This window comes from Manacus candei, unplaced genomic scaffold (assembly GCF_025592945.1).
Source record: "Manacus candei isolate 608988 ecotype Guabito, Panama unplaced genomic scaffold, ASM2559294v1 h1tg000002l, whole genome shotgun sequence".
NCBI lineage: Eukaryota > Metazoa > Chordata > Aves > Passeriformes > Pipridae > Manacus > Manacus candei.
In genome coordinates, this window is record NW_026138050.1 from 13,253,458 (window position 1) to 13,277,624 (window position 24,167).

Here is a 24,167-nt window from a genome sequence, read left to right on the forward strand (position 1 = left end):
CACAGCAATATCTTGCTGTTCAGAAACACAGGATTTTAGAACTGCAGCCAAAGTTGCAAAATATTCTGGGTTTTTTAACTGGCTGTGAGAAAACTGTGATAGAGCTTCAAATCTGTACACTATGTTAAAGACACTTCAACCAACTTCTGAAAGATACATCACAAAATACTCAACAGTTGAAAAGAGCCAAATAGTTAATACCTCATAACACAACTGGAATTGCAGAATATTCATCAAAAACTTCACTTAGAAATATTTTTCCTTCTGCACAGGATCTCTGCAAAGTACAAAATCTGGAGCAGAAGAGTTGCCACCTACTTGGCAAAAAATAGTATTTCAAAGTATGACAAGCATATATTTGGCATTTGGTGTTGCTTGGTAGGTAATTGTAACCCATCCTGTGAATAAAACACCGTTGCCTCTGTGCTCTACAGAATCCTACACGTGCTCCAGCACTGCTGTTACATCCCAGCATCCCAGAAGGGGTTTTCCATGCCCTTTCAGTTTGCATTCATTTTTTAGTGCATCAACTTGAAGGACACAGCTGAAATTATCTTATTTGCAGTAAGTTGTAATTCTTGGCACAGTAAATTTTAGCAAAGTAATAGTTATGAAGGAAAATTTTAATACTGAGAGCTTCAAAGACAGTTTTTAATCATAAAAGCATACACTCAGACTAGGTGATGAAAACACTATTTACTGATAACATACACAAGGATACACAACGTGAAGTGTCAGAGATGGCACTGTACCTCCCAGAATGAGGACTTGCACTACAAAATAATCAGGAGCATGGAAAAATTCAATTATTTCATTAAAAGAAACTACCCATTAAAAAGTGCAACCAAGCAAAAAATGAAAAACAAAGGGCAACAAAAGAAAAAAAAAAGACTTCTCAAATAACGCCTTGGGGAAAGATGCTCAGAGATAGGAGTTTTCTGCTCTCAGGAAATATTACACTCAAATTGGGCACAATTGAGTCAACACAGATGTACATGATTTCACTGTATCAAGGCCAGAAAGAGTCAGGACACCTAATATTTTGTTTGAGCCCTGTCTGTTCACTTGTTTCCTGACTCTTCAGTTTTATTCACCTACCACTTTTACAAAGGAGCATGAGACAAGAGCATCCCCATCTCCCACATGAAATGGGAAGGAGTCAAGATTCAAGAATTAAGTAGAAAGAGTGCTGACAGATGCAGAAAATAAACACATTTTTCAACTCCTGTATTTCTCTCAAGCTGTAGTATGAGACATCAATCTTAATTACATAAGATCCATCTATTTTAGACAAGTACACCTTTCAGACACCAACATGCTCAATGGAAGCATATGCCTTCCATAACTATAAATAATATTTCTTTTTGTAGCCAGCATTAGGAATCCTATCTTTATAGTATATAAGGCTTAAAGTTAGATCTAAAAATCAGATTTCAAAGCTACAATGTGATAAATTAGTGATGCCAATTTTTTTAACCCAGCCATTGGTCTCTTCTAGCCTATATTTCCAGCTATCTCAACTTCTCCCAGTGCAAGCAAATACTGAACAGCTCTTTGGTCCTAAACAAAGCTTACCTGTCTGCACAAAGGTTAATATTTCCATTAAATTCCTCCTAAAAACTAGGCAAAAACCTGGTAAAGCCAGCATATGTGCAGGGCTGGCAGAGAAGCAGTAAGTCCCCCACAAAGGAATAAAAAAATACTGAAAGAGAGACTGAGTGGGAGAGACAGTTTGGAGGGAATGAGATAAGATTCTTTAGAAAATAAATAGTAAGTAAGAGCATCACTAAGGAAAAAAAATGATGGAAAAGACAGCAAAAGCAGTGAGAGAAGTCAGAGGAGAAGGGGAATAGAACAAGCACGCAAACATCCATCAGAGATGACACAGGTAGGAGCTGATCCTGCCCGGGGCAGGAAGAACAAGGGCAGCAGCGCCTGAGTCCCCTCTGGCCTTGCTATTCCATGTTTAACTTCAAGGGGGCTTTGTGCAGGGCTCAGCACGGGGAGCAAGAACACGCCTCAAACCCCAGCAGCACCACGGCCTCAGGACATCCCATTCCCCTGCCGTGCAGCAGCACAGCCAGCAGGGATTACGTGTGCACGGAGTGTGGGGGCATCACTGGCACAATTCTCAGTGCTGGCAACTGCACCTTGCAATCCTACCTGTGTGCCCATGTCCCGTGCTGGGAATGGATCACATTATGCATCCAGGAATTAACAATCCCCCTGGCTTCCTCGACACTTGGCTCCTGACAGTATTGCTGTCATTTAAGGGTACCCTTTCCTGAAAACCAGCACAGCATCCTCATCACGTCAAGGGCACCAAGTACTTCAATTACAAGAACTATAAAAATCATCAAAGTCCTGTGAATTTTATTCCTCACGTTTGTCAGCTCTATTACTGATACTCAGTTAAGGACTAATAGAAAAAAGAAATATAGTCTTGACATTAGAAACACTGACTTCATTTCAGGAAACGCTGAATCCTTTGTCTAATGTATTTACCAGAAGAATAAACTGTAAATGAGACTTGGGCAGCCAAGCCTGTATAGCCTACATAAGACAGTGAGCAGATCTGGAGTATAATCAGAAAAGCGACATAGAAATAGTTTCACAGAGACTCATCGATGCAAAATCATTCAAGTAAAAGTAAATAAAAATGAATTAAAAATACCTATTCTGTATCACTACTATAACCCTGATAACTGGAGCATGTGATAACGACCACTTTCCTAAAAACTAAACAATCTATTGACGTACATATTGAAAACTCACACAGCCCCACTAGTCTTCCCAATATAGATTTTCTCAAGCAGCTGTGACTATTTGGTCTCTAAAACTTAACTATTTGATTACGAGGACTAGCTCTGGTTTAGACTGTAATACATCCACGATCATCATTCTCTACCCCAGAGTGACAAAACCTTGCTTCTGTTTTTACAGCCCACACGTACAACTGTTTTCACACTTCCAAATGACAAATGAAACACGCAGTATCTTTCCTAAGTATCATCGAGTCTAGAGAAGTGAAGCAAGGGACTTGACATTCTTGGGACACCATCACCAGCATCTGCTGTGTTTTATGATCCAGTTCGGCTTGAATAAACTGGATCTTATTTAAAGTGAAAAAACCAGTCATCACTAAACTACTTCCAAATGTAACATACTATGCCACATTTGAAATTCAGAGTAGATAAACAAAAGCTGCAGCGTTGGACGAGATCTTTCACACTTCGCTGATGTGAATCACTCCAGTCAAACTTCAGACCACATTCGTTTCACCATCTGTGCGCACCATGTTCAGTTGGCAGCACGATGTCCAACAGCCACATCACAAATTTTGGAACCGTACGACTCGTGCCACTCTCACTCTGTAAAACCATCTCGCAGTGCACAGCCCTGCTGAGGAGCGGCAGTCCTGGCTGTAACTGCTGTACATCTTAACCGTACACAGTGTCACTACACCTGCACTGAACAGCTATTTAGGCAACATTTATACTTTTTTTTTCCTGACAGAAGCGTGCAGGAGAAAACACTATGATAAATCGCCAATAAAATCAGCAAACATTGATGACTTACAGGCAGGCAGTTTCCCGGCAGTTAAACATCTGCACCCTTTCAACCAGCAACTCCTCTGAGCCCCGACCGCCCATGTTTCTCGTTCCCTGTGCTCGGGAGCCCCCTCCCGTGCCGCCCTTCTCCCGCAGCACCTTCCGCACGGCGTTTCGCAGGCGACAGCGGAGCGGGCGCGGTGCCCCCGAGCCCCGCGGAGCGCCCGGGGCTCAGCAGCGCTGCCCTGCCCGCCGGCTCCCGGCCGCTCCAGCCCCAGCCCCGCTTGCCCCGCGGCCCCGGCCCCCCGAGAGCCCCCCCTGCTCGGGCACTCCGCGGGCGCGCATCCCTCCTCCCGGCCCGCCCCGGGAACTTTCCGGCCGCGGAGCGGGGCCAGCGGGGCCACCGCGCACCTGCCGGGCTGCCCCGCTCCGAGCGGCCCCGCTGCCCCCGCGAAGCCCCGGCCGAAACTCACCATAAAGAGGCGAGCGCAGGCGAAGGGTCGCGGCGCGTCTCCCGTCCGGGGGCGGGCGGGCGGCCCCGCCAGGCGAAGCGGCTCCCGCAGCCCCGTTCCCTCGCCGCGGGCAGCGCCGCCGCCCCGGCTCAGCGCCGCATGCCGCGCCCCCCGCCCGCCGCGCCCGGCTCCCCCCGCACCGGCAGCGGGGCCCCTGCCCGGCCCGCCCGCGACCTCCGCGGGCAGCGGCGACAGCCCGGGGGCGGCCCCGCCGCGGCGGTGCCGGGAGTGGAGCGGGCGAGCGGGCGGCTCCTCGCTCCGCTCCGCGCACCGGCCGGACAGACGGACCTTCCCGGGGCGGAGGCGCTGCCGCTTCTCCAGCCGGCGCGGAAAGTGGCTCCGGCGGCGGCGGGCGGGCGGAGGTGACCTTCAAGCCCGGCGGGGCGGGCTGGGGCGGGGGGGGGGGGGAGAGAGCGGAGAGCGGCGGGGGAGCCCCTGCGCCGGGGGAGGCGGCGGAGCGGGAGCGGAGGCGGGATGCGGGATGCGGCGGGACGGCGGCGCGGGGCCCCCGGGGGGGAGCGGGGGCTCCCCGGCGGGTGGGGGCGCGGCCGCACCCGGGATTTGGGATTGGCGGCCGCGCGGCGGCGCCCGGGAAGCCGCGGGGAGCGGAGAGCGGCCCCCCCGCACCTGCGGCGGGGGATGCGCGGGATGCGGGGGATGCCCGCGGCCGGGCGCGCTCCGCCGGGGCGGAACCTCCCCGGGTCACCGGCGGCGCGGTGGCAACTTTGCGCCCTCGGCCCGGAGAGCTGCGCGATCCCCCGGCCGGAGCGCGCAGGGGCTGTCACCGCTGGGGCGGGAGGCAAACACACACACACACACACACACACACACACATCTACACAAAGCGGCGCTGGGGAAACTGCTGATTAAAACGATGCCCTTGGCGAGCCTCAGCCATCTCTGTGCTTCCTCTCCTTCCTCTTTGCCCAAAGGAAACCAAATCTTACGAGATTTCTAATGCGCAGAGCACCTCGCAGCATCCCTAACCGCATGGATTGCTCTTAAATTAGGCTGACGGCGGCTATTAGCGATAAAGTTTGAGGGAAATAATAAACATCAAGACCTGTCAGAACAATGCCTCGTCCTTCTCTATACGTTAGGTATTGAGTCTGTAACGATCAAACATTTTTGTGCTGCTCAGCCTTCAGTTACAATAAATTAATGCCACTGAGACTGACTTCAGCATGTAAACTGCTATCAATCACAGATGGGTAGTGTGAGCATCACACAGATGTGCTGCCTCCTGTGGTTTAGGAGCAGGGAGTTGTTTCAAGCATGGAGATGGAAATGCAAACCTGTAACAATCAGGTGATAATGAGGAGGCAAGCTTTAAATCATAAGCGTGGGGTTCCTTAAAAAAAACTTTAAATTAATAACCTCCCTATAAACTCTTTCATCTCTGTAGAAAATAAAGCCAAATATTCTTAAGTTCAACTGCAGTTCCCACATCTATCATGAAGAGAAGTACCTCAAAAGCACATAACTATATCCCCTTGCCTCTCCTGACAGATTTGGGGCTTGGCCTATTTCTGTTGCTATTTTAAGGCCCAAGGTACGATCCTGGATCCCCTAAACATGTAACTCAGCAGAACTGCTCAGGAATGTTCCTTTACCAAGTCAGACCAGTTTATGAAGCTGGGTATTTTTGAACAGTAGCTTCAGAATTTACCATTCCTCATCAAACATGAAGCAGTGTTAAACTAACAGCTGGAAAACTTTAGCTCCACCTTGTTTAAATCTGTCAGATTACCGGGAGGGACAAAGACAGTCAAACATTCATTTTCAGGATCCAAATGTAACTTATCAAGTTATCACAACAGATTCTCTTAAAATGTATGTCCCACTCCCTGTGAAGTTCATATAAAGATCCTTGGATGGATCTTTAAATCCACACTATGGGTTTCCTTCACTTCTGTTTTCAGCCTTCCAATTCATTCCAAAATCAACACAAAGACGACAGTGGGAAGCTTATGTGTCCAACAAATGTAAACTGGGGGTCAAGACATTACACTGAAGTTCTTTAAACTGCTGCAAAATTATCTTACAGTGGGTAACTGGGCACTCTTTGCAGTAGGAGAGACTTAAAGCCATATTTACTAATCTGTCTATGATAAAGTGATCCTAGTAGAAGCTTAGCAAGTAGAAATGAAACACAATGCTGGAAATATTTCCTAACCCCTCCCTAATTTGTATATTTAGGCCCTCTTGTAGGAAAATAATTTTCAACATTCTGCTTAAATATGACTGACTACATTGACAGGTTTGCCATATGGCCCAATTCCTGCTACTTTGTCAGCACTTTTTAAAGACTGAACTGATAAAAAAAACCTGAAAGATGAACTTCCCTGTAAAAAACGTCCAGCCTTTGATGATATGTGCTGATGCAGTATGAGGCAAACTTTCTTCCTGGTGAAATTTTTGCCATTAGGTTATTTAGGGTCAATCCTAGCTCACACAGAGCTGACCATTGATTGACTCAGAGTAGTGTCAGATTCTCTTGCCCATAGGCCCAAAGACCCTTGCACAGGGCCATGCAGCAGTTTAATGAAACCTAGGAAGGAAGGACCATCTAGTGCCTTCCCAAGTGAAACAGCCTGGAATTCCTTTCTTTTTCCCAAATATATGATTTTCAGGGTGGCACCAATACAAACATTTTAGGTATCTCAATTTCCTTCAAAATCTGACCTGTAGTCTTCCACTGTCCACTCACCTCTCTGTACAGCTGGCAGCCTCAAGAATGAAGAATTAAAACTGTTTTAAGGTGCTAAAATAATAAACAGGTGAAGCTCACGCAAAAACATGAGCTAAATCAAAATCCTCCATGAAGGAAGACAGAAATCTCACAAACTGGACTTGCTAACAAGTTTTCTTCAGGCATTTGAGCATTCCTGATGAGTGAGGAATACTCACTGGAGAATTGAGGACTACTCACAGGATTAAAACTAAATCAGGTCCAGGTGTTTGTTGCTTTCATCTGGCCTTGATTACAGAAGCAGGTGTATGTTAAAAGATCAGAGCTTGTCTTTTGCAGTCCCAACACCTACATACTCTTCTTTTGAATAAATCCTGGCAAAAAGGTTCTCTTGGCTTGTTTTTCATGTCTGTTTTCCCTTTGTTCCCTTCCCATGAAAGAACCTTGAACTCCAAGTCAGATCTTTCTTAAAAGAACTCCTCCATACTCAAAACTTTGCCATCGTTATTATATATAGACTTTGTTTATATATTGTTATATAGAGACTTTAGACTTCTTATTATATATATAAGACTTTGCCATCATTATTACATACAGACTCCCAGCTGAGGTGAAAGTTTTGGTGGAAGAAATAACTGTTGATGAGAAGAAAGAACAGATAAATGATGAGCAAAAAGAAGCCAGCAGAGAGTGTCAGTCTCACACGGGGCAGTGGCAGAGCAGAGAACAGCACCCAAATATTGTCTTTTGTCCCAAGCATCACAATATTTCCTTTTCTGAGCCTGATGTATCCAAATGTACCTGCCTGTGCATCTCTTAGAACCACCTGCAGAAAGATATGTTGCTATTTATTCATCTTTGTAATAGACAAACCATTTAAAGCACATGATTAAAAAAAAATATGCTGGCAATTCTACCCCAAAGTCACCATTGTGTGAAGCCTGACAATTTTCAGTCATTCCTATGGGAAATATTTACAAAGAAAATACACAGATTTAAATAAAATTGGCTAGTCATGCACTTAAACAAGTTACTTTGAAAGGGGATATTTTCCAATTGAATTTAAATTATCAATGGCAAGAGAACAAAATAAAGGTCAGGCAATGAAAGGCTCTGTTGAAACATGATGTTTTATACACATTCCTAGTTAGGGATTAATTTTAAAATATTTTTTAAAAAATTCTTTTCTGAACAAAAGCCTATTTACGGTTTTATTAAAATTGGAAATGTTTTTCCCTTTATAGTAAAATGTTTTCAGAGTTTATTTCCAAATTTGGAAACTGGTGTGTGATTGTTCTAATCAGGAGATCTTAAGAAAACAGATCTATGGTATGATGGAAGATGAGCTGGAGATAAAAGATGATTTCTTGGAGAAAATAATTGTTCTGAAGAGCAGACTAAGTCAATGCTGCAGATGCTGTATCAAAAGAAAAAAAAAAGAAATCAAGAGAAAAGCGGTAAAAAATTTGTTTGAAGTCTTCAAATATAAAGATTCCATGTATTTGTAAGGAAGATATAAATAGTACATACATATTTAATGCTTTAAAAATTCATAATGTACTCGCAGCAAAGAGCATCTCTAACAAATCCACAGATGCCACAACACAGAAGCCATTTGCAGTGAAGTGGGTGAGCTTAAAAGAAAGTAAATCCAATTGAGGTGGTTGCTGATGTATCACAAATTTCAGTGCCATAAACTCTTGAGGAATCATTTTTAGAATAATTATGCCGTGGTATATCCTTGGGGAACAGTCCACTGACAGTTAACCCTTAGGACATTGAGCAGAAAGCCTTGGTGGTGTCTTGATTCTTGAAATTAAGGACAAAACAGGAATCAAACTTAAGGAAATGGAGAAATCACCTTTCACAGACAAAACATGAAAAAAAAAAGGATGTAGCACTCTGTACATGTACCCCGCTGGTGTGGGGGGGGTTTAGTTTAATCTCATGTTTCTTAAGTGCTTTTAGACAATTTATAGTGTCTGAGCTCTTGTTTCCTGGATGGTTTGTTGACTGGAGTTGAATAAATTGTGTGTGTGTGTATAGTCAGATTAATGAATCCAGTTAGACTGAATTTCTCCTTCTCTTGTGCATTGCAGAGCAAGGATTATTTGCTGCAGATCAAATACTGGTGTCTGAATAATTCAATGTTTTTGTCTCCATGTCAGAAGAAGGAGTTAAGCTGTTGCTACATTTTGTTCATATCTTTCTACTTAGGAGAATAATTCTGGGATATTTGACCCACACTTTTAAGTTATTATTACAGTATTTCATGTTTCAGTCCTAAATAATAAAATGAACTACATTGTCACACAGATTTAAGACCTACTTAATTAGACATTCATAGCTATTTAGTAGAATCGTTGAGTAGCAAGATAATACTTCCATTTTTAATGCTCTAATAGCAGCATCTTCATGTGCTTGCATCTACATATCTATAAAATTTGAGAGTTTCCAACTTATTTGCCTGTGATAAAATGCTGATCTCTTTCCTTTCTCCAGGGAGTTGTTTTTTTCCCTGTCCCCTGACTTTGACTTACAGCATATGTACCAATCCTCTTGAAGAAACATCTCGAAGAAGCAACTGCACACCCAACTCAGCAGCATCTCCTGATTTTTATCACTCTGTTTTATCTCCAGGTTATTTTGGGAGCACCTTGGGACTGAAGACCATTCAGACAGGGCTGATGACTTATGGCTTTATATGTGGTTAAAAGGTCAGGCTGGTTCAACTGACCTTTCTTGGAGGAAAGCTCTGGGTGTGCACGTTCTCTTTTTGCTGTCCTGTGTGGAGGGATGGGTTCACAGATTAAACATTGTCAGGTTCTGTGCTTCCCTTTCTGCCTTCACTTCCATTTATATCTAGGCAGGGCTAGGCAAGTGTTGACAGGAATTGTTAAAAGCAATGGTGTCAGCTTTTTCTCCTTTCTGTTAGGGACATTTGGAAGGGAGGAGACAAGCCCTGCTACTGAAAGAACCAGAGCAGGACTCTGGAAAATTTCAATCCAACTCCATCCTCCATCTGACTCCTGAGGATGCCACTGCCAAAAGCACTTCCCCTTTCTCTTTGGCTCTCCAAGGGTTTTCTTCCCTGGACAATGAGAACAATGATCCTGAGTTTTGTTGTAAAAGAGGTGCTGGACCCGTGTGTGAACACACCCAGCCAGGCTCCTGAGGAATTCTGTGCTGCTCCTGGGCCAAGGGGCAGGTGCTTCTTTTTAAGGAAAGCAAATATTGCAGATGCTGCAGAAAGGCTTTGTAGTTCTTGTCAAAAATACGGGTACCCTGCCAGAGCAGAGGGCACAGTCATCTGCTCAGTAATAATTCCTGGGGAATGGGTGTGAGCTGGAGAGTCCAGTTAAGCAATTTTCAGACTTTCAGGGCCTGTTTAGTGCTGGGATATGCTGTCTTTGACTCTTACATTTCCATAGCAGGATTCAGGGCAATGGAAGGACTGGCAGTTTTTGTGGTTTCTCCAGTGCAACTTCTTTTGATCATGCCATAACTAATAAACTTTTTCATCTGGAATCATTTGTACAGGTTTGGAAGTACTTCTTCCATAGTTGCAGACTATGCAGTTTATTCTTTCTAGAGCTCTCTGACCAAATGGGCATCTGTGCTGACATTTGCACCACAACCTCTGCCTTTTCCCCCTAAATTTGAGGAACTCACTGACACCTGCATTTACATACAAGCAAAATTTAAAATTCTTATTTGAAGTGTTAATTGAAATACTCGTGCTCAAAGACAGAATTTGAAAATATCTTTTGTGAGAATTATTTGATTCTCAATCCCCTAAAACAAGTTTCGAGCCAGACTTTGTAGTTCATTAATTACAGGATTTTAGAATCCAGCCTGAACCTGCCCCTCAGTCTAACAGCATAGTTCTGGAAGTACTCCAGAACTGAAGATAGCAAATCTTGGAGTGTGGACTAACATAATTGAGAACAACTTGCCTAAGGTCACATGTTTGCAGCAGAGAAGGGATTTAAAACAGTTTTATCAACAGCAAATACAGAGCAGCTATTGTTTAGTAAAGAAAAATAAAAAGAAATTCCCTGAAAATAATAAAATATTTCCCCAAACTTTTATCTGTGAATCCATATTGCTTTAGACAGAATCAAGCTGAAAAGAGGCCCTTTATAAATAAGAGAGAGGGAAAAAACTGCATTCAACTCCCTTTTAAGGGTAGAAACTCCCAGAAAATCCAAGAGCTGCAAAAAGTCAGATCTGCCCCAATCTCTGACTGCACATCTTTGGGAATTAAACTACAGTTACAGAAATAGGTAATTTCTTTCTAGTATTTTTATCACTAATGTATTCACATCTCTGCTCTCATATGTGGAATATATATTAGACTCATAAAAATGAATTGAAATTTACTATTTCCTGGATTATCTTATTCCAGTTAAATCCTCGATTCATGAGGCAATTGCTGAAGATAAATAGAACTTCATGAATTGTTCATAAACTGCACAAATTCACGAGTTAGAGATGAAAAATGTAAGCCCACGGAACCCTTCATCTGTAGGCCACAAATTCAAGCCCAGGTTTGAGATCAGCAGCGACCAAGATCCATTTTCATCTTATCACCTGAAGGCTTTCTGGTAGCGTTTGTGAACTCAGTTTGTACCCTCAGTTCCATCTTTATAGGATAAGTGGCCACATAAATAATTCACTGGAACTTGTCAGAAACAAGAAGTTGTGAAATGTAAAGTCTCCTTCATCCATCCCACTGCATAAGCAGCACACAGGAGCTAATTTTCTAACCTTTCACTAAGCTGTGTGTGAAATGACATACAGGAGTTCTTGCACATTTTTAATAAAATAAAGCTCCTCAAATATCAATTCTTTCTAATAATACACTCCTCTGGAAATACCACCTTTGTGGGTTTTCTGTTCTTTACTGGAAAATTATTAGGAAAACTTTTTCACCAGGGACCTTTGGCTACGCAACTGTTATAAAAAAAGCTTTTCCTTAAGGGAATAACTTTGATTTTCTGCTGTTAGAGAGGAGCACGTCAGAGGCAGATGTACCTGAAAGCAAGCACAGAAGGGCAGGGGGAACATGCCACTACTTGCTTTAAGTTTTTCATGTTTTTTGTGTTGTGGGTTTGATTATTGGAATTTTTAATATGATAACGTGGAACTTTAAACATTTCTTAGGATGCGTGAGGAGAAGACATGGAGATTGACCCTCCCCTTTCTCCTGGCAGCACTCTGGCAGTGATCCTACAGAACATGGAATAATAGAATCCCAAAATGCTTTGTGAGATCCTTGTTCATCTGAGGAGAGTGGAGAATCACAGAATGATTTGGGTTGGAAGGGACCTTAAAGACCGTCTTGTTCCAACCCCCCTGCCACGGGCAGGGAACCTTCCACTAGACCAGGTGGCTCCAAGCCCTGTCCAACCTGGCCTTGAAACACTTGAAAAACACAACATTGAGCCACTTGATCTGCAGCAATTTGGGTCTAATGACTTTTAGCCCGGGCTGTGAATGCCAGCTCCTCTGCAATGTTGTGTGAAATGAAGAGGTGCTGAAAGCCACTAATGCTTGGCTACAGTCTGTACTAAAAATTAAGTCTACCTGGATAGTCACTATTTATTTCTATAACTACATCCAGGAACCAGTGTTTTAAATAAATCAGATTTTTATAAGATTTTATGTCAGTTTAAATACTTTGCCCCCGCATAATCTGTCAGAAGAATTTTCCTGGGAAGGTGATCAAAAGCAGGCATTTATTTTTCGCTTACAAGGTTGATTATATCATCCCATCACATTGAGACCTTAATCAAAAAATAAGATTTGTACTTGTGAATGTGTTTGCATCTGCACAGAGCATCACTGGAGAACCGTGTCCAGTGCCTTCCACTTGTCCCCATTCACTACACTGCACTCAGAGTATTAGAAATTAAAAATTACAGTACAGCTGAAAATTACTCTTCTACTTCTGTTTTTAGAGCAAGTGAAAATTTAGCTTCCAGGTAGTCTCCTGGTAACCTCCAGGCTGTCCAGATGCAGACAAGTGTGGAAGTGATTTGAGAATCATCCCTGTGCCTAAAGGTTTAATTAAAAAAAAAAAGAAAAACAACAAAGAGAACTCCCTAAGTCTTTTGGGTCTACAAAAACAGTCAACACACAAACATACAACATCAGGCAAAGTTATACAGCTCTGGCTATTTGGGCTGTACCTGTCTCACTAAAGGCAGTGTTTTTATGGTACAAATCATGTTGAAATAATGAACCAGAAGTGACAATAATTATCCTGCAGCCACACACCCCTCAGAGCTGTGAGACACGCCCAAGGTTTTCTAAGGTGTGTTTACAGCCAGTCAGCAACTACAGGAATTATCACATCGATACATGGGTCAAACTGATGCTTAACGTGATTCTACAAACCATCTTTGCAAACTGCCTTTATGCAAATAAAAGCCACACTTTAATTGCTTTAAATATCATAAGGGATTAAGCAATTATATTTTTTTATGTAAAAGAGTCAATAAAAAGAAATACCCTTTTTTATCTACTACATGGACTTAATTATGAGTTGAAGTGTTGATGAACCTGTAGTCATTTTACACTGTGAACAATTCAGACTGTACAGGCTGAGCAGGACCTTGTGGAACAGGAATTTCAGTGAGAGTTCAACTGGGCCCCTGCTGCTCCAGAAAACCCTTCAGGTTACAATTCATTCCTTGAAGAAAGGAGTTTTTCAACCTGCCATGGTGGTAAGAGCTTCCAAGGTTCTTGAACCTTTTCACAATGAGAGCTGGGCCCCTAAACCACTTGAAAATTCTACAGGTTTTACAGAAAAACTCATTTGATTAATCTCTAGCAGACTCTGTGAGGTTAGTGACTAACTGTGAGGGGCCACAACTAATTTTTGTTATTAACCTCATTTGATAGAAAGATAATTTGTTTCTCCATTAACGTTAATCCCTTTAAAATATTTCTAGTGGTTCTTCCATTAATCCATGCCCTTTATTTGATTGCAGGGAGACTAATTGCAGAGCAAGATAAAGCTTTGTATGAATGTCTGGAAAAAAAAAAAAAAACAACCAAAAAACCAACCCTGAATTTATCTTTAACAAAAAGGTTTTCTTGAGAGAGGAGCATTTCACTACTTTAATGTTTCCCAGGCCTGAAAAGGGATGGACTGTGAACCCTATAAGGATTCCTAGGTGAAAGAGTCCAGCAGCACATAAAACTAGAATTTTTATTGTATTCTTACACCAAACACAGTTAAAATCCTTCAACACTTTTAAAATAAAAACAAAACTTGATGGGTAGATAATATTTTCCTTGTAACTGCTCAGAAATAGATGAAGTAAAAACACTATTTTTCCTCCTTTCTTTGTACAATACTAGCCTCATCTTTCTAGAGTAGTAGTGGAAACTGGGATTTGGTAGTAATTTCCTGGGATTTGGTAAATCTGGGAACACGATGGCATAAAAATTTCATCCTGTTAACAAAACAGGCGTAACACTCTGACCTGTGTGGCAACAAAAACAAAGACCTTTTGCAAGGACCATTGGTTTCGGCAGCATTTTGGGAGCTCATGTCACCTTCACTTTAAACTCAGCAACAGAACCATCGATTTAATTAGGTGGGAAACAGTGACTAAGGCATGGGAATCGATTTGGGATGGAGAAAGTACACATTTTGGGTGAGCTTTCCCCCTGAATTGCTCATAACAGACCAGTTAATACTGCCTTATAAGTAGCTGTGTTTAAATTTCCATGTTAACACAGAGAAAAACTGTAAGACTTCCTGCATCAATGAACTGCTTCCTAAACACGTAGGGAATCAGGATCAGAAAATTTCCTGACTGCATTGTCAAGCCTCCTGTGCCAGCTGTGAGGATGAGTGTGAAGGCCTGATGTCCCAGTGCTCCATGCCTCACATGGCTCTTCCCCTGTGCCCCAAAGGGCACATAAAGCATATAAAACCCAAGGAAGAGGATCCCTGCTTTACGTAAGCTTTATTAAAACCTTAATTTGGCATAAATGGGGAAGTAAAGGGAATGGTGAAGAGCAAATCTGACCCAAAAACGTTCTGTAATGACCTCTCCTGGCAGGTGCCACCCCTGCAGCCCCTCAACCTGGCCATGCAAACCCAGCTCAGCAGCGAAGCCTCTCAAGAAAAAGTTTGTGCACTGATCACACTTGGGCTGGTTTTGATGGAAATTGTTCAAACCAGTTAAAATGAAGACAGCAAAGTCATCCTTTATTGAAATTGCCTCATTATGTGCAGCACCTACCGTGTTTCTCACCACAGCTGCACGTTCACTGACGCTCCCGAGGAACAAACAAAATACCTTTGCACTTCCCTGTCGTTTATCTCATTTATCTCTGTCCCACAAGTGTCCCTGACACAGACCCCACTGTTCAGTCCCTCTTTCCCCTCTCTGCTCACTGGAGCCACGAGCAGCTGAACCCACCATGGCTCCCCATGCAAAGCTCACTGTGTTTTCAATATTGTGTCCTGGTTCTGTTCTCAGTCAGGCCACTAAACCTGTGTTTGAAAGACACCAACACAGTAAAGTGAGTTCCATAAAATTTAACCTTTGCCTTTACCCATGAGAATTAAAAACCTATGCAAATTCTCCAGTGAGGGGTAATTCCTTTACAACACTGACAAAATCCCTCCCCTTTACTCTTTTCTTGACTTTTCAGCTTTTAACATCTTAAATATAAAATTCTTGCACTCATCCTCTCCCTTTTATCTGTTTCCTCATTTCTCTGTTTCATATTATTACTGTTATTTCATTATAGTTGCTTTGTTTTCTTGTATTCTGCTCTATTTTACATCTTTTTTTTTTTTTTTTCCACCAAACGACCTCCTATGAATTGAGTGCCAAGAGTGAAAGCTCCACCATCCCAGCACTCCTGAGCAGCAGAGGGGACAGGAAGTTTTGAAGGGGTCTCATGATTTATGTATTTTCACTGAGCATTCCTCACCTTCTGTAAAGTGTCAGAAAATAATGAGGTGATGAAAAGTTTGTGAAACGGGCTGTGAAAGGCCATGTGTCAGACATGGTACTCTGGTAATCCACTCACAGGACCTCTTTGTATTCCCTTTGCCATCAAACTATTCCAAGGTTTTCAACGAAAAGTACAAGACTGGTCTTTACTACAGTAAATAAATAATGCATTAACTTTTTTTTTTTGTTATCTTTAGTAGATATTGTTCATTTCTACAATGTAAAAGTATTTAAACCTTATGAACCTCATAAGGAGAATAAGGAGAAAATTGTTTTCCTAAACCTCTCCAAACAAGGCTCAGAAGTACCATGATCCATCTAAAGGGGGTTATTGCACCTATATAGCAGTGTTGGAGCTGAAGGAGCACACAGTATGTCTTGCACACCTTTTTAATCAAGGAACACAAAATATTTGTTCTAAAACATCTACCAGGGCCTCACCAAGAGAAGTTCAAGGCTTGTCCTGTGATGGCTGGAACAGTTTGGGGTTATTTCACAGCCTTTCTGCAGCAGCAGATTGAAAACCACCTTCAATGTGTCAAACTAGCAAACAATAAAACCCCTTCAGAGACTCAGGAATGCAAAAGAGGAATTTGCTGTCCTTAATCAAAGGTGCAATTATATGTAAATGTGAAATTTTTTCTTTACTTTTTTGAGAGCCTTTATTTATAAAGCTAAAGACTACTCTCTTGCAAACTGGCAACTACTGACTTAGAAAGCATTGAAGTATTAAAAACTACTCTTAAACCATTTCAAATGTTGATCATTACCCAAAAATCAGATAAAAAAATGCCCAACTACAACAGAAATGTTAATTCCTAAGGTATTGTTATTCACCACCTATTTTTTCCTGATGAAATCTGACTCCAGTCAGAGAAGATTCTGCCTGTTGTACCTGCTAAGGTAAACCCAAATTCTCATAACCATGACTGTGCCCTCACAGCCAACTTATGTTTTTATAACTTCATCATACTGCCAGAGAATTCCTATCTTATTTATACAGCTGCAGAAAAATCAACCCAGAACAGTTCTGAAAAACCTGCAAGCTGTAAACCATTCCAAAATAATAAAGAACCCGATCACATTATCACCCTATTAAAATACATATACTTACATCTGCTCATTAACAGTTTACAGTTCTGCTGAGGTTTGCATTCATGAGATGCAATGAACAAAACTGCTATAAATTTTAAAGGGATTTACAATTATTTTACCCCGGCCTGATAATAATAGAAAGACTATTCTTTGAAAGTAATAGAGCAGAAAAATAAGGCTAGATCCTGTCTCAGGTCATATAAACCATCATTTAAAGACTATCAGTGTGTTGTGGTTGTTAGAGGCAGTGACACAAAACTAATTTATGGTGACCAGGCAGAAGGCATCCAGCTGGAGAAATCCTCCCCAATAATCAATGACAAAAGAGTCACCTCAGTCGGGTTTTCACTGCAAACTGAGACAGGTCTGACACACTCTCCTTACCCACTCACTCCCCTGCCAGAAAGGGAAAGCTTAGATGAACTAATTAAGCCTGGAATTATGTAGCACCTGGAATATTCACCCAAAATGCAAATGCTCCTGAGACAAATTTGCCCAGTTGCTACAGACACATTTTTGAGTGTTCTGGGTGAAATCCTTACAAATAAAAGCACCTGCTGTATCTTTATTTAAGGCAAAAATGCTGGGAAGCTGTGGCAAGTATTTGGGTAAAAATCACCTGTGACAACAAGCAGTGGTTTACAGTTAGAAGTCTGATATTGCACACTTCATTATATAGAATTCCAGGTGATTCACTGGAATTTCTTCTGTCCTAGAGTAGAGTGACTTATGATTTTGAAAAAAACTATAGGAATAAATAGACATTACTGCTTCCATCTGTAGATGCAGCTTTGTGCTGCATTTAATAATCATTCAGGTGAGAGTCAGGTAAAGTAGGTAAAATAAAAATTGCTTCCAATTTTGAAATCACGAGCCACATAAATACAATCTTTCTTTTCTGTGACAATCCATAAGCCTTTTATACAAAAATCTCAGCAGACTGTAGAAACTGAGGACAGTCTACATTTAAATTTAGGATTATCTTCTCTTTTTGAGAATCAAGTGATACTTAAAATTATAGTTTCCCATTTATGACATTCTCAGTTAGATAATATTTACAATAAAACCAAAGCACCTGCACAGTTTAATAGTGTACCATCCAAAAAGCTGTTTTATGGAGAGGACAAAGCCATTGTGATCACACCCTATTTTGATGAAATTATGGGAACTTCACCTTTAGGAACAAAACAAAAATTAGCATGAAAAAATCTGGAAAACTTAGTATGTTTTATAGATCCAGCTCACAGTATATTTGTACTGAAAGAGGGCAAGTAGGTCCTGTTTCTTTAGCATTTGCTTTAAAAATCCAATTATTGTTATTGTCAGCTGAAAATATAATGAAAGAGAATATACATGGAGCCTGTGCTTCCTACATTATGCTGAAATAACCCAAAAATATATTTTGCTTCAGTTATCACCTGTCCTATTAGATACTTGCAGAGGTTTTAAGAAAGGAAGTTTTTTATGCTGTGGAAAAATTGTATTACTGCATTACATCCATGGTAATATAGCTACACATCTCTGTATTTGCAGTACACGGCACTCACTCAAATAAATAACAGTTTTTAATTTCCTTCGAAAGAAAATTCCTCAGAAAGGTTTGAAATTCATCTTTTAAAATCTGGTATCAAAAATATGAATCGTAATGTTTACCATATGACATGATATATAACATTTAGTGTAGAATGAAAATCAAATAACCAACATAGCAGAATTCCATGAGAAAACTCTGAAGTGCTGTTCATATTGGTAACTTTCCTCAGTGATTGTGGACTAACAATTGCTTTAGTCTCTACACTCAGTTCCTCAGTTGGAAGGCAGTGTATCTTTCATTTAATTGTCAAAATAAATGCCCAGAAATGATCAGCACCAAAGGACAATTAGCCATGACAAGCCACACGGACTTCGCTTTTTTCTCACCTCTAACATCTTCCAGCAAGCAGATAATGCCTTTGACAGAAGGAATTTTGATACTTTGCTATGAAATTTTGCCATCTCTTTCTGTGAATCAGGGCTGCTGGGTTGTGTTACATGGAGGGAGTCTTTACAACGTGGGAGCTGTTCCTCTTGGCCCCCACCTTTGTGCCATGATCCCATGAGAATGTTCCTAATGTGGGAAAGTGTGACTGAAATGAACAACAGGGTGGGACAACTCACAGGGAAATGAGGAGCAAGGAGAGAGATCCTTGTTCACGTGAGGAGAGAGGAGAATCACAGAATGGTTTGGGTTGGAAGGAACCTCCAAGAACATCCCATTCCAACCCCCTGCCAAGGGCAGGGGTACCTTCCACTAGACCAGGTTGCTCAGAGCTCTGTCCAATGTGGCTGTGAACACTTTCAGGGATGGGCCATCCTAAACCTCTCTGGGCAACCTGCTCCAGAGCCTCACCACCCTGCCAGGGATGAGAAAACCCAGTAGTCAAGGTCCCCCAGATTCCACTTCTGTAAAGGCACCTGCACCTTGGCACGTACAGACAAGCTCTCAAAGGGGGGGGAAGCCCCAGGGGAGGGAGAAAAATGAAATGATGTTTTCTGTGAAAGCCTGCACTCTCTTTGACAGTTTCTAGAAGTGATAGATAACAAAATTCAGGGTACCTATTGATGCTTTGGCTTGTTTAGGTAGCCAGCCCAGGCAAAGGGGGTTGTTCAGAGAGCAAGAGAGACCAGAGGAGAGCAGGAGCCTAATAAATGGAACTTCTCAAAGAAAGGCTTGTTTCTTTTTTTTTTTTTTTTTTAAACAACTTATGAATATTATCCAGTGGTTTCTGTGCACAGGAATTAGAGTGAAGCAAGGGCACAACCACACCAGCAGTTCCCCAGCCCCAGCCCACAGCTGGGGTGGCACCACGCAGGTCACAGCACTGCTTTCTCTAACATTTTCCACCTCAACCTTCAACCCTGATTCATGAGTCACACATTATAAGCTTGCTGCTAATTCTCATTTAATATGGAACTGGTAACAAGTTTTGGTTGGCATCGTTCCACAGATGAACTGTACATTTTTCACTGTGGGGAAAAAAAAAAATATTAGAAGAGTAAATGGAACAAAGGCTGCAGAGGAAACCTGAGGCACTAACCCCTACAGCAATCCTATGGCTTCTGTCCCATTTCCACTGACAAATTTCTTACAAATGTATAGGCATGAACTGCAGCAGAAAATTTCATGCTTATATTGATGAGATTAATGGACTATTATCTCATTGCCAAGATTACTTAGAATTGATTTTATGGCCCCTTTCCTCTCATGGGTTTCAAGCTCTGATTAAAGAAAGGCCTTGGCTATAACATCTACACCTGAACTCTGCCAAATTTGGGCCGTGTTTCCATTCAGGCTTTTTTTTTTTAGGGAGCATATTCACGTTTAAGAAAACATTTGCAAGAGCCAAACACCCCCTTTTTGCAGCATTCTTCCTCTTTCGTATTTCTTTTGCCCTTTTATGCTCTGAGAAATGCAGCAGCAAAGGAGCCTGGGGCTGATGCTGTATCACAGGAGTACATCACTGGGAATGGGGCTTTCACAGGGGGTTTTAAGGATAAGGGGCTTTAATGATGCTTTCCTCAAAGTCACCACCAACCCCAACCCCAACCCCACAACAGAACAGCAAATAGCCTGCATGTTCTTTACTGACTCACTAAAAACACCCTCACATGGCAGTGGTAAAGCAGAGAGCATAGACTTGGAATCTGGAGATATAATTTCTTATATGGTAAAGAAATAAAATGAAAAAATGGCACTTCTGGTACTCTCACTTGCCTTCACAGAAATGAACTGCAGAACCTTCTTATTCTGCACACAGTTTTAAGATTACTGTTGGTTTTGGAGGATTACCTTGGCTGTGGATATAGTTTTAAAATGATAAATTACTTAGCTGATTAAAACTGGAATAAATGTTTAGCTGACTAATTTCATCTAGAAATAGTAGTATATCATTGGTAGCTGAGAGAGAAGCAGAGTGAAATATAAATATATCAGCAGAACTACATTTCCAACCTGACACTAAAGAAAATCACTATTCATCTGCTCCTATCACATATTTGAGCATGGTCACTGTGGTAACACATACCCCTTTCTATAGTATAAATTTATTTGTATTTTATTTTGTATTTGTATTTATTTTCTATTACCCAAACAAGCTAGAAATCCTTATATACGTGTTCATTATTCTATTTTTCAGCATGCAATCCTAACTGCAATTCTGAAAAGAAGTCTAAAACAACTGTTAGAATAAACTATTTTACATTGTTAATATTATTATAACATTTTAATTATATAATTAAATTTTATTTATGCACTATTTTTAATTATACACTAATATATTTATATTCTCTTATAGCCTTATGGTTATATAGTTATATACTAATGTGGCCCTATATACAGAAGTCAAATTTTTACAACCAGTTTGAAGGCATTTGGTGCTAGATAAATACCAGATTTAAGAAAAAAAAAAACTTGAAAGAGAAAGGTGGGGCAAATATTTTGTATTTTGTGCAGGGGATTTCCCACGTTATCACACAAGTTGTACCTTAAGGGTTTGAACCCCAATGCAGCCTGTCTGCTAAAACAAGGCTGTCCAGACACTGCTGTGTGGGCTCAGCTGACATTGGCACCTCCACACTGAAATCAAATACCCGAGGTGAAACCAGCCCTGCATCCCCAGAGGAAGATGGATTTGATGACTCAGGAGGTTCCAGCAATTGCAGCTTGCAAGGGACAAATTTGCAGCCACCTCACCCTCCCAGCTGAGCTGCAGGCCTGGAGAGAAGTCATTTTAGAAACACATCTAATCCAATCCTGCTCAACGTGTCAGGCAAATTGGAGGGAGACAAGTACATTCAGAAACGGGCATCTGAAATGAACTTCACACATGAAATCAATCTAACCACCTGAAAAATAATGCATTTGGTGACTCATCTGAATGTCAGAACATCAAGAGCTGAAGAAGGGAGAGACTGGAATAACAAAGTCCCGAGAAGTGCAAAGGAACGTCCCCATCCCTCTGCTCACAGAGGGAGGAACAAACAAACAAAGGCTCCAGAGTGCACAAGGATGCCTGGGAAGATGGAAGAAATAAAAATAGAGTATCAAGGTCTTTATGGAAAAAATATTTCATCCTCACCAATCAATGATAAAAATACTTATAGACAAGTGAAAGCAAAAATACATGAGAAAAGCAGCCACTGTATTTCTGAGATAGATATTCACTGAAATGTAGTGCACAGCCCAATATTAAATGGTATTACAGTCCAGATTCTCCTCTGAGAACTGTTCCTGAGATAGAGCCTTGCAGTAACACTTGCCATGTCTTCCATATAGTGATCACATTTACTAGCCTTTCATTAAATGGCAAAAATTAATTTTAAAATTGATTGAAATTGCCCCTGACAAAAAAAAAAAAGAAAAAAAATAAGAAAAAAAAATAATTTATTCTATAATAAAACCCCTTCCAGTTGGCCAGACCAATCTGGTAATGGGAAAAATGCCTCCTTCCTAAATGCAAAGATGATCAACCAGACAGACACAGATTCTCCAGATCCAACCTTATTCTAATTCCAGGGATGTAGAACAGTCCTTAGGGTTGAAAAATACAGTAGGCCTTGCTAAATTTGTGAGTTTTAACATTCTGCCCTGGATCCTCCTGTACTCAGAAAAGCTCTGTCCTCTAAAAAGGTGAATATTAAATCACATGTCATTTTTTCAGTCTTTGTTTTGACAGAATTATGAGCCCATTAATAACAAAGAAAATACCTGAATATAAAAAAGCCTGCAAAGTTTTAGCTGAAAATTGTTCAGCAAAACAAAGCTGAGCTCTGGTTGTACCTTTGGATTACATTATTTTTTTTTTGCCTGATTTAAAAGAAGCAAAAATAAAAATTCCAATGCAAGGTCAGCAGTGAAAGAATAATGAAACCACACCTCTAGACATGGATCCACGTAGGGCACAGGAGGAAAACTTCCTCAGTTCCCAGATATGAAGGACTGACCTCCCCTGGCCACTTCATATCCCCCCAGCCACTCTCCCTCCCACTCCTCAGGAGGAAAAAAATCATCAGAACAGGGGGAAAAAAATAAGGTGGAAAAGCTCAGGGGTCAAGATTAAAACAGACAATTCGTTTACCAAATACTGCCATGGGCAAAACAGGCTTGACTTGGGGAAGATTAATTCAATTTATTGCCACTTGGAATGGTGGGAGGCAAAAACAAAAGCTAAACCAGCTTCCCCCTACCCCACCTTGATGTTTTTTCCCCAGGCTGAATTTCAGTCCTTCACACCCGACTCCTCTCCTTCCTCTTCCCTGCAGCAGTGGGGGTTATGGGCAGCCCATCCTGCTCCTCTCAGCTGCTCTTTTTCCACCCCATTTTTCCCTCCTCCACCACAGTCTCCTCAGAGGCTTCCAGGGAATCCCTGCCCGGGGGCTCTCAGGGAGCTACTCCCACCTAGAATACTTTTTTTTTTTTTTTACCCTCACCATCAATTCTCTCCCTCTTTGGTGTTTTTGTGGGTGTTTTTTGGTTGGTTGCTTAATTTTTTGTGGGGTTTATTTTTGTGTTTGGTGTGGTGTTTGGGGTTTTTTTTGAATATCATGAGCACGGATTCTCTCTGAAACCATTTGTTCTGACCCTTCTTTCTCCTACCCTGGCCTAGAGCTCATATACTCCCTCCTGTCTTTAGCCAGCTTTCCCACATTTAGGGACTCTTAGGTGAGCCTGGCAGAATGTGAGCATTATCTGACCCCCTATAATAACAGTTTTCTCCAGAGGGTCCTTACATTTACTTTATTTGTCCTTTGCACTTATTCAAGCCAACACAAAGGTACCACAGGGCAGTGGTGAAGCAGGACCTAAATTTTAATTCTCATTCTAGATCCTTGATTGGTTTTATTCCACTAGGGGCAAGCTCTCAAGACATAAACAGAATTAAAAATGCATGGACTGCACTTAAAACTTAATGTAATAAATGAAATGTGATACTGTTACTTAATAGCCTCAGCTATTGAAAGTTCAAAGCCATCCTGTATTTCAATTATAAAATGAAACATCGTTGTGTTCAAAGGAAAAACATCCACTGAGACACAAAAATCCCTTCTGGAGGTTTTCTTGTGCTATTTCCCTATTTTTAACCCAGAACTCCAGGGGAGGTGCTGTCAAATATCAGACCCATTTGGTTCACCAAACCAGGTTATCAAGGTGACCTAATTTAATCTCTTACTGATGAGGACCTTTCCGTGAAAGACTCCACAGTCTCCAATGGTTTACTCTGCTTTAGTCTATTAAGCACTGAAAATTAATAGGGCATATTTCTTTATATTCCTAAAATATCTTAATTAAAAA

General features: G+C 41.4%; 1 protein-coding gene across 13 annotated transcripts in view; it reads right to left on the reverse strand.

Annotated features, from left to right (window-relative positions):
* Positions 1-24,167, reverse strand: part of RBFOX1 (RNA binding fox-1 homolog 1) — a 1,149,451-nt gene that overhangs the window by 793,289 nt on the left and 331,995 nt on the right. For 3 of the 13 annotated variants that reach the window (XM_051794622.1, XM_051794305.1, XM_051794068.1), the window contains exon 1: positions 4,025-4,131. The exons of 8 other annotated variants lie outside the window; for them this stretch is intronic. In XM_051794622.1, coding sequence (XP_051650582.1) covers positions 4,025-4,027 — 3 coding nt within the window. In that variant the 5' untranslated portion in view covers positions 4,028-4,131. Of the gene's footprint in view, positions 1-2,163; positions 2,191-4,024; positions 4,132-24,167 lie in introns of those variants that run through there. 2 more of the 13 variants (XM_051794402.1, XM_051793974.1) reach the window with 2 other exon arrangements.